Source organism: Aplysia californica, unplaced genomic scaffold, assembly GCF_000002075.1.
Source record: "Aplysia californica isolate F4 #8 unplaced genomic scaffold, AplCal3.0 scaffold00129, whole genome shotgun sequence".
Taxonomy (NCBI): domain Eukaryota; kingdom Metazoa; phylum Mollusca; class Gastropoda; order Aplysiida; family Aplysiidae; genus Aplysia; species Aplysia californica.
In genome coordinates this window covers 1262561-1274345 of record NW_004797399.1, presented here as the reverse complement: position 1 = coordinate 1274345, position 11785 = coordinate 1262561, and the positions used below count along the sequence as shown (strand labels likewise).

The 11785-nt window shown below is 39.5% G+C and overlaps 1 protein-coding gene across 2 annotated transcripts in view; it reads right to left on the bottom strand.

Moving 5' to 3' along the window:
- LOC101857714 overlaps window positions 1–11785 on the bottom strand; it is a 20379-nt gene continuing 8594 nt past the window's right edge. For both annotated transcript variants that reach the window (XM_035969240.1, XM_035969241.1), the window contains exons 2-7: window positions 8257–8420; window positions 4857–4958; window positions 2773–2842; window positions 2263–2401; window positions 1096–1204; window positions 1–458 (exon numbers count right to left, since the gene is read on the bottom strand). In XM_035969240.1, coding sequence (XP_035825133.1) covers window positions 276–458; window positions 1096–1204; window positions 2263–2401; window positions 2773–2842; window positions 4857–4958; window positions 8257–8403 — 750 coding nt within the window. In that variant the 5' untranslated portion in view covers window positions 8404–8420 and the 3' untranslated portion in view covers window positions 1–275. The remainder of the gene's footprint in view (window positions 459–1095; window positions 1205–2262; window positions 2402–2772; window positions 2843–4856; window positions 4959–8256; window positions 8421–11785) is intronic.

Here is an 11785-nt window from a genome sequence, read left to right as displayed (position 1 = left end):
ACGCCAGAGTAGTTGCGAGTGCCGTAAAACCCTCTACTATTAAAAAACCCCCAAAAAAACCCACATTCGATGAAATGCAGTCTCATCCTATTCATGTTTGGCAACATAAATCCTTTCCCAATTGGTGTCAAACAACTTTGTGGCTGTATAGACAAGGAAATAGCACAGCAGACAGTAAAACACTGTTGACTTTCACACATCAACTGCCTCCACTGATAATTAAGTACCCATCTACAACTTAGTGAGCTCTGGACAGTTGACCTCAGACTTGACTCTCATCTCTCTTGTCTCTGCTGCACCATCGAGCCGTCTAGATGAGAAGAATTGTCCCCCCCAGCAAGCGATGACAACGAAGTCCCAGAACAAAGACTCTCTACGCCACTCCGCATCTGGCACAGCGTGATGAATGAGGTCTGCACCGAGGCTGTCAGGCTCTTCATCTCAACCAGCAGGAAGTCCTGTCAACGATACAGACACAAATACAGTGGAGGCCGCTTAAATCAAATATGATTAATCCGAAAATAGTGGTAAAACAAAAGAAAATAAAACCCCCCATATTTTTTTTCTCTATTATTTGAGCTGATGACTACTCCCATATAATTACAAATGGCATTCTGTTTTTATATGGCTTTGCATTTCATTCATTTTCTCTTTTTTCAGTTGGATTGAAATTTCATGTTTACAGAAGTATGAGATCATGTCTCGATACAAATTTTTAAAATCCAGAATACATCATATGTCTCAAAAAAGGCACAAAAATAGAGTGTTACCACGGAATGTTCACTTTACTTTTCAGACTCTTTCCACAGCCTGTCATAGTGAATGTTTCACCCCACCATCGACGTAATTTAGATAATTTAAGAGATGGGCTGCTTTGATCTGAGCTGAGATGTGCAAACTGTCCCTGTTGAGAGACTAAAATACTCTATTAAAAAAATCTCTAAACAGGAGGTGAACTTGCATCTTCAGATCACCACCACCAAGAGCCTAACTGCTACACCAAAGACACTGATAAATATGACACACAGCGAAAACAACTATAATTCAAAGAGACTGCACACATGAAAGTTTTTCTCCAGACTTTGCCTGCCTTACCAGTTGTGATGCTGACAAGTCACTGTGAGACGCCCAGGTAATGTTATCTAAGTGAGAGCTCACATCATTTAGGGTTGGCACAAGTAACGAGAAAACTTCTTTCGCATATCTGAAAGAAAAATAATAACGAAGTAAGTAAGTTTATTCAATGTTTAAGGCCATTGGCCCACATCACATCATGTCATATAAAACACTCATTTGTTAGAAAAAGTTTCCACAATGAAAAAGTACATATTGTGCACATACCTCTTATCATGGGTCAAACATTGAATATTTCTGTCACTGGGCAGAGTCAGGCTGGGAGGAATTAACAATTTAATTTGATGGACAAAATTTGGACAATAGAAAATAAAGTGAAATTCATCTTCAATTTCATGAGTTATCCCTCTCACATGAGGGTGAATTTATCAATTTCCAACAATAAAGATTGTTATTTAATGGAAGGCTATGAGTTTTTAACAGAGCTAACAATATAAAATTTTCAAATAATGTAAAGTCACAACTGATCAATGATTGAAAAACCCATATTGCCAGAATATATTTGAGAATGACATCATCAACAATACAGAGCTCATTTTGAGCTTGGGTAACAAGTTATATATTAAGACAGACAGACAGACAGAAAGGATAAAAGGTTTGGAAAGATGTTGAATCTACCAATTCTACACCCTTCAACCACTCACAAAGAAAAGCCAACATCATCAGTATATCAGATTTTCACAAAGTTATTTCCTGACCCAATGTCCAATAAATGTTACCCAGTGAACAGAGATAATGTACCTAAAGTCACAAGCCAAGAACTGCTCTAGTAAAAAGATATTTTAAGACGTTCAGAAATGGAATGGGACTAAGATATTCGTCTTTCTGCTAATAACAAATGTATTCAAAGTGAAGTTGAACTCATTACAACTATTTTACACCAATGGATGTATACGGTACCCATTACCTTAAGACAAAAGACACTCCTGTCATAAAGAAAATCAAATCATTCAACTCTTGCAATAAACTAATCTCTATCTTAAAAGGTATCTTGAAATTGTATTGTAAAATCAAAATATTCAAGTTCCCTCATAAATACATCGCGTTACTCAATTTAGTGAATCAGAACCAGCACCTGAAAGATGAACACATTTTTTCACATAAGCCAAAGTAAAACACTAAGCATACTTATGATAGGCAGCATCCATTTTGAATTTGATGTGATCTCCAACAAAAGGCTTCTGAAGACGATGCGTCAGGACACTGGCATTCTTTATGACAGAGTCAAAATCAGAACACAGCTCTTTCACCAAATTTATTCGCTTTTCTGAAGGAAAAGAAACAAACAGAAAAGAATTCAGCTGGCAGCAAAGACAGGGCAGTCATAGAAAAGAGTAGGGCTGTATTCATCTGGGAGATGTATATATTCTAAATCAGAAATCAGACTGAGAACACAAAGAAACAACTTCTTGTATCCTGCTCATCTTTGGCAATGGTCAACTCTCTCTTGAAAAGCTGTTGCCCGGTGTCTGACTTTCCATAAAATAAAAAGTTAAAGAGTCTCTTTCATATATATAAAAATTTGATACATATAAAAAAATGTTTGTTATCGCCAATAATTTTTTAAATTTCTAAAATGTTTCCAATTTCAACTTTAAACACACTGCAATATGATAAACAGATCACCATATATCTTACCAATAACATCCAGGTGAGTAAATGAGGCTGTTTCCTTTTCCAGGGTGTGTTGAGCAATGGTGTGCTTGGCCTGGAAGAAGTAAGTAAATGAATATTATTTTATTGAAAAAAAAAAAAAAATTTCCTGGAGGTTTCAAGATAATGCCATTATTTGAATAAAGACAGTAAGGGAATTCTTACAATATGATTTCCTGATTTGTTGTTTCCTTCCTATTTGTTAACTAAAAAATAACAAGCGCACAGATAATCGTTCTATTTTAGACACTCTCTTTTTCAAAAATTAGGCCTATCTCAAAAGTTCTTTTTTTTAAAGACTGGGGTATTTGTTGAATGATACTGATGACATACTTTTATGGAAACCCTTACATTCATGGTAGACTGTAAACTAGTCTTCTTCAAGATGCAAATGAATTGTGTAGACTGATGCCTCTCTCCTAGTGCAAAAAGAAATGCTTTCGATAAATGCATTTCCTCTTCTTAATACCACAAGGATACAATCAGCCAAAAAGATTTTTAATATAGCTTTTTTCCCCAAAATAAACTGTAGCCTACTTGCTGCGTAACTAGAAGACTCTTGACTGTTTATGAGAGAGCCTTTACATGCATGTGTTTTGTGACTGTCAGTGTTTTAATGCTATTCTTTTATTTCATTTCATGTTACAAAAGTCAGGGAAATCAGACTGCCAACATCTGCGGAGGAAGCATCAAACAAGTTAACTTTCATTTTAATCTAACCCCAACATAAATTAAAAGGAACTGTAACCAGCATAAATAGATAAAGGTACATTCGAACCTGCCCCCAGGCGACCACCTGTTGCCGAGGAGAAGAGTGGTCATCTTAGACAGGTTGTCCTCTTGGACAGTGTCATTATAGAAAAGAACAAGACGGGAACTGAGGAATGGTCGTTTATACAGAAGACTGTCTTGGACAGGTGGTCTTTAGAGTAGGTTTAACTGTACTAAAGAAAACATACACAGCTAAAAGAAAGAAAATGAGCATTACACCTACAATGGGAATGTGGCTTTGTGCATAACATCAGTTGCAATGCAGACTTAACTCTTTGGCTACCAAGGCATTTTCTGCGCTGTGACCAAGGCATTTCTTAGTCTTAGAATTTCTAAGAGTACCCCTGTTCTTCTTTTGTGTCTGATGGGCATAATTCCATCTGGAAGTCAGACATGTTATATACCAAAATTAAGGTAATTGAATGTAGAATATTCTTAATCTAATTAAAAAATTGAAAAAAATCATAAATCCAAACAAACACGGGACGTAAGTGAACACAAGGTGAAAAAAATTTAAAAATAAAAAAAATATTTTCAACTTACATTTCTCACAGTGTATAGCTGCTAAATCCAATCACTTCATGACTTGGTCATACTAAAGTATATCCAACTGTCTCTAACTGGGCCAAGTTTCATGCACAATGGTCAAGTATATACAAAGTTGTCGCACTTTTGGTGAAATCACTAACAATGAAAAAAAGAGAATAAAACGCTGCACACACACCCCTCTTTGTGAATCATCATTCTCATTGCTGTCGCTGCTGTCCGACTCAGGTCTAACTTCATCACCTCCTACATCACTATCGGAAAGTACTGACAGTTCCCCATCAAACTTTTCCAGGGCTTTTGAAGCAGAAAAACGTTGTGACGGGGGGGAACCTGATGGGTTATCAGCCATTTTGCCGTTGCTATGCGTGTAAACTAATTCGAGCAACACAGGGCGGGTAAAAAAAAAAAATGAAAAAATGCCCCAAAAACAGCAAAATAAAACACAAAAGGCGTTAAATTCCTTCACTGGTTGACTGATGTATGGTAAGCAGAGCAGTTAAAAACATGAAACAGAAAGGTTGAGTCAAATTGTGGAAAGGAAAGGGAAAGAAAAGCGCGAGCCGATAATTCAGCTCTTGGCCACGAACTAGGAAGTTATGGAGCCGATAGAACGGCTCATGGTAGTCAAAGAGTTAAGAAACTGCACTGAGTGGTCATCGTTGTGAGGTGTGTGTGTGTGTGTATTGGGGAGGGGAGGGGGGGAAGGAACAGAGTGAAGTAGAAAAAAACAACAATAAATACTGCTTCACCTTGTGAATTGCTTTCTTCTTGGAGGTTATTTCTTTTTGTTGGCCTATCAATCGAACAGATGGAAGGTCTGCCAGAGCCTTAGCGCACTGTGACTCATTTCCCTGGAGAAAAAGTTAGAAATTGATGGAGAACAGTCAGTAGACAGGACAAAACATGAATTACAATAAATTAAGAATCTTTATTTAAAGTCTTGTGTTTCAGACTTGGAATAAAAAACAAAGTATTCTGCAACAGTATGGTTTTACTATCAACATTGCTCTATTCAAAACTCCCTCTACTTTTTGCTGGATTTACTTTACTCTACACCTGTTGATTTTCATTTGAAGTAACATTATTTCAACAACAACTTAAATTAGGTTTCTTTTAAGTTAGTGGTTGGTGGATGATCTTGTGTAGCCTGTCCCTTCTATTTAACTATGGTAGCGTCAATTGCCATCGAGTGACGCGGTGGCAATTGACTTTATTAACGCGGTAGTGTCCATTGCTACCGAGTGACGCGGTGTCCAGTCTGAAAACAACGCTCTATCTTTATCTTTCAATTAATAATGTGTTACGAACACATGGATCTAACCCCCTCTCATAAGTTGATAAGTCATATAACAAGTAGTTACACACATTCTGGGGTTCGAAAGGAAAACAGTATAGGCCAATTTCCAAATGTTTTGTACTCAAATTCTTCTTTTTACCTGCACAATGGTATTCAAAACTATCTATAAACATATTTTTATCAGGGAATATCATTTTGCATAAATTCAAGCTCATTTGAAAGATTTTGTTTACAGTAAAATGAACGCCGTGTTTCCTGGCTATCCTTTCGAGCTCCTCACGTCTATGTGGGTCAATTTGTTTTCTAATTTCATTGGACAAACATCTAGAGCTACCAACTTCAACTTGGCGTGTTTTGAATGAGCCGTAGGCTAGCCTATGCTTCGGTGTAGAACCAATACAGGCGATTCTAGAAGAAGGCAACAAACGCACACAAACTCAAGCAGAAATACGCTTCTTATATGGAACATAAATCAGGGGGACAGGGGTTAGGGAGGGAGGGAGGGAGAGAGAGAGAGAGAGAGAGAGAGAGAGAGAGAGAGAGAGAGAGAGAGAGAAAGAGAGAGAGAGACACACAGAGAGAGTGAGGGAGAGAGAGAGAGAGAGAGAGAGAGAGACCAGCCCCCACACACAGAGGAGCAAAGAGAGAGGCGTGCATCGAAAGTTCACGAACGCAGAACACCAAGCACAAAAGAGCTCCAATTTACTCGGTGGCAATTGATGCTCGCGTCACTCTGTGGCAATTGACACTACCTTTAACTATATAGAGTAAAGTGCATAGAGCTTGCTGTCAAGAGGGGATATGCGTGATACAAATGCTCTTTATCATAATTATCATTTTGTTTCCCCCAAGAAAATATCATACCAATATACTGCCAGCTGAAATGTGGCTCACAGTAGTCATACTACCTCATCCAATGCTGCAAGTCAACAGCAGGTCTCTTTTGTGTTTTTGAAGATGTAACAGAACAATTAATACTATGAAACAAAATTCTTCCATAGAAAAATGCTTGTCAAAACCTAGCAGTTAAACCCTTGCTTCCTGATCATAAGGAGTTTTAAAAACTCGGCCCCATAGACAATTCTGAGATGGAAAAGAAACAATAACAATCATTTTTTAAATCAAACAAGACAAAAGAAAAATGCAGACCTGCCACTCTATGAAATCTAAAAAAAAGGATCTCAGGGGACAAAAAATCGGAATTCGGTGGAAAAAAAAACGGGACCAACGACAAATGAGTCCAGGGTAGGGCTGGATCCTGCTCGTCAAATTTGAGAGTGGCAATTCGCGATTCAGTCGGCTTCAATGAATCGCGAGTACGCGAGCGCTCGTGGGGCTGTGGCGGAACGCTGACTGAAACGGAACAGTGTCATATCAACGCCTCTTGGCGAGCGCGAGTCCCAGCTTGCTGTTCCGCCATCCTCTCCGCCCCACACCCTTTGTTGCGCTGCTCTATCAACTGACCTCAATTAGTGACCCCCATAAATCCCCCCCCCCCAACCCCACCATTCCCTAAAACAATGGCTCCATAAAATTCCTTCTGTCTATTGGTTGGACCCCGTTCATTTTGTTTTAATAGGGGGGTTGGACTATACCATCTTTTGTAAAATAAGGGGAGCCATACCAAGTGTTCCGTTCCGTTCTTGCGCTCGTGACTCGACTCAGCAGTAGGTTAAACAAGCCACAAGGTGGTGACAGCGACAGGGGAGTGAATCGGGAATCGTTTGGCGATACTGTTCCGCTGAAGTGAATCGTGAATCGCGTTCCGCAGGAAAGAGTGACGATTCAGTTCCGTTCTCGCGCTCGTGACCCAGCCCTAGTCCAGGGTGACTACCAAGCTGACTAAAAAATTTTCCAGGGGTTTCCATAAATGATATATTATATAAATGTACGTGTAAACTTGTATGCCCTTTGTGTGTGTGCGTGTGTGTGTGTTTGTGCGCGTAAGTGTGTGTGTTTGTGTGTGTGTGTGTTTTAAACATTATTTTTTAAAATCTTGAAGTATCACGTCAAGCACTCCTTTCCTATTCCAAGTGCCCCCCCCCGATAAGTCCTGATGGACGCTTCCACCAGTGTGCATGAACTTAAGTTGACCCCGTCAATGGACCATCCCCGGCTAGCGCGAAACTCGTACCCCAAGCTGAATTCATGTCACGTGATGAGAACGCGTGATTAAAACAGTTTTACTGACGGGTCTTGATGACGGGCCCGACCAACCAAAACTCGGACAAAGCTTGTTTTGAAAGTAACAGCAAAACCACGTATAACATTGATCATTTGTATGTCGCAATTGAAACAGCTATCTGGCCATCATCGGAAAATTCTGAGTGGAAACAAAAGCGAAAGTAGATCTTGAGAATGTCCTAGGTTGGAATGTCAAATTGATACAGCTTCCGTTATAGTTGAAAATATGTGCGAGCAAAGATCAAACACAACTGTGGGCGAGTCAACTACTAAATCCAGCATCGATATTTCGAAAAATAGTGCTCGGGTTCCTACCAACAAAAAGTTTAACATGTGCTTCCCGCGATAGAGTAGAGGAGGGCAGAGTAAGTTTTTAGAAAAATCGGGCGCAACAGACTGAACGAAAAAAATCGGGATACACGCGATAGAAATCAGGATGCTTGAGGTTTGGGGCAAAAAAATTGGGATATCCCGACTAAACTGGGACGAGTGGCTGGTCTGATAACGTAACTTTATGCATATGCTATGGTAAAATGTGTATTCATGAAACGTAAAAATGCACTTTTATTCCATTGCCAGCTTTTTAATTCTACCGAAGAGCCCAAGACAGTCTCAGGAGAGGCAGAGAAAGGGTTAATAAAGAATACAATCTACAGAACAATACTAACCAAAGTCTCAAAGCCCATTTGCTCTGCTACAATCAGGCTGTTTCTAAGTGCTGTCATGAGCCAGTTGTCATGCTCCCAAGGATTAACAGCGTGGAGACTCTGATTCTGACCCGATCTGGCCTCTGTGATGCTCATATTCACCTCCATGTTTAGACAGTGCTGATCTGCAAAAATAAATACCAATTGACAAATCTCATTCACAAGTATGCACCCCCCAATGTCTATTCATTTGACAAATATGTCACAAAAGAATATATTTTTTTACAGTATCCTTCTCTATACACTTCTTATTTTGTTGGTTTTGATCTTGCACCACAGTCCACAGTGTCTGCCTTGCCTATTATATGAAAGAAACCCAGGTCACTAATAACAATTATAGAAAGCGACAAATGCAGAATTCTATGACACTTGACACGACATTTTAAGGGCTTTGAACATATTGCTTTCAGTGGAAAGTAGGAAGATAGAGAAGGCAAACAAGGCAGGGTCAGACCCAGAGAAACTTAATTTAGAAAATCTGAACAGATAGTTATTTAGAGCATCCAAACAGGGAAAAGGGACGAAAAACCATGATTGCCAAAGTCTGTTTCAGATCTTGCACATTATAAGTCTTCCCAACAGCCCTTCTTGTGACATTCTTGTTCTAGAATTTTCTTGCTTCCAGTCCAACCTCATTCACCGGAAGGCTGTTGCGGCCACTGGCACTCAAACTCAAAAGGAAAAAAAGCTAAAGGAGTAGAATTTTATATTAAAGTAATGAAGCAAGCAACAACAATAACAAAGCCAAAATCTAAAAAAGGTAAAATTTTACTTTCGCTCACCCTCATGCAGAGGCACTGCTTCTGGGGGGCTAAACTACCATATTTTTGGCTGAAAGAACACATGGTCACTTATCCTCACAAATCCATTGTTGTCAAAAAAGTATCAAACCTAATTCAAATTGCAAAACGTAAAACTATGGTGAAATACAGGGGGCTATGATGCCCCTGAGACCCCCCATAAATTTTTTTAAAGTCAGGAGGGCATGACACCCCCCCCCCCCCCCCCCCCCCCAGGTTGTAAGATCATAATATGAAATATCACTTGCAATTGGGCCCATTGTAAAAATAGTTACATTAAAAAATCACATGTCTCCCACTAATAAACTCATAAATGGGGGGCTCTCGAGGCCTAGAGGTTAAGGTGTTGGCCTCTCATTCAAAAGTACCCGGGTTCGAATCCGGGTAGCCGCCGACCGAAAAATTTTCTTCTCTAAATTTGTCTCCTTTCACCTCATTTCCTGCTCTCTAGCAATGTTCTGTCGTCTGCTTTCGTCTCCTCTTTCTGCCCCCACCCCCTCACCTCCTTTGCCCCTTCCTCTGGGCTCCTGATTATGTCTGCAGCCTTTGTACTGCTACTCCTTCGCTTCTCCTTACTGCTGTCTTTCAGCCACACCCCTGATCTTCTGGTAGGAAAGATCTACACCTAACCTTCTCGGACAAGGGCGAAAAATCTCGGAGGACCCGTGAGCAAGTTGCGCACGCTAAGTGGTCTAAAATCGAAAGACACTTTACAAAAAAAAAAAACAACCTCATAAATGAACTAAATTTGGCGTGATATACAGTGGAGCCCGCTTAAAGTGAACTCTTTGGGACAAGATGAAGGTGTTCACTTTATCCAAGGTTCAGTTTAACCATTTTGGGAGGGTGGAGGCCTAGAAACAGTAGCTACGCACAGTGATGGGTCTATGGTGGAGGTGGGGTGGGGGAACAACACAGCTGGCGAGCCTAGACTATTTAAGCTCTTTCTTTCTGATAGCCGTCACCAACGCCGAGCTGGGATTTTGTCTGCCGATGCCCGAGGCAAAGAATTTTATTTTCACAGCATGGCGACAGTGACCCGGCCGGTCCGTTCTTCGCTTTCACTCATTTTGGGCGTTCACTTTATCTGATTTCCCCATGACATCGGTTAATTTTATCCACTACTTTTTTTACTAAAAACAAATAGTGTTTCAATCGAGACCACAGCCACAGAATATCGTTCACTCTTACCGATTCTTCAAATAAAGCGTGTTCACTTTAGACGGACTCAACTGTATAAATGAATGAACAGTTTTGACACAAAGCATGACAAATGCCATTTTCGAAGTTTGGCCGAGACTAATCCTCATATCTAGAAAGGTGAGGCACACATTCGAGAGACAACTTTTCTTTTCACAAAATCTAGTGAGGTTTTTCCTCTTTTAACCACAAACGAAAGTTACAATTTTCTTAGAAAACAACGCGATTAAAGCAGTTAGACCTTTTTGACAAACCGTCATATATCCTATACACGCCAAGTAAGTTCATTCCTTGAGTCATATTGAGGGCCGCCAATAAAAAATGGTAAGTCATGTTTTTCAAATTTTACAGGAGAGACAAAAAACATATTTTCTTGAAGCGTATTGTGTGGCAAAACTTTATTTTCATAAGGGAGCCCACAAATGCCATGACTGACATAAGGCTCCCTTATGAAAATTAAGTTTTTGTCATTTTTTTTCTTTGGACCTAACAAAATGAAGCAATTCTGTGAGGGTACTCTCTCGACTTATTGATTTCAGGAAAGGGTGGTAGACTCTTTGGAGTGGTCTGTATGATTCAAAAGAGATGAAAACACCAGTAGAGGAACTAATAACTTGGAAATAGACTGAACTTTTAGAATAGCACCATCTCTTTCTTCGAAGAAAATGATACTGTGACAGTTCCTCATCAGATGCAACTATTCCATGTTTCCGGAGTATCGATGTGAACTGATCGTCAAATGCATCGGCTTTATATTACGTTAAAGGCATTTCATCAATGTCCATAGAATTAAATTTTTAGTTGGTCTGGGCTTACTTTGAGATACACACGTGACATACAATTTCGGCATTTGGAAAAGTGTTGGAGGTACTGCTAGACGAGGGCCTCTTCTGGGTTGTATGTTCTATTTCGTACATATTCAGGCCAATGCAAGGTACAGCTATAAAATCAGTGACATCCTCTACCTTCAATTTATTAAGCAAACTCGCCACCCAGGATTTGTTTTCTCAATGTCTTTGGGAAATTTGTTGACCGTCACCTTTTGATAACCAGGCTGATTTCTATCCAGATCTACAATTATTGTACACAGAACATTTCTTCCCATGTTTAAGTAAAGTGTAGTTCAAATTACTTTCATTCTAAGAACTCGCATTCTTTAACTATTTTCATCCTTCACAGCAGAATTCAATTCGTACTACATCATGTTGTAATAGAAAAGAAAGTACGTGAAACAACAGAAAATATTACAATTATAGTCCTGGTAGAAACACTGCATCGCTGAGTAAGATAACGAGACCATGTATGTGTGTTAAATTTTGTTGGTTCAAAATTATATTTTCTGTAATCACCGCTTTTCAATGAAACTATAAAATAAAAGTATCTAGCCTGTTGGCTCCCCGGACTCCTCGCCATCTTGATGAAGAGCAGAGGTTGAAATAAACAGAGCTAGTTCCAGCAGCTACTTAATCCCACAATGAAAGAAAGCACCA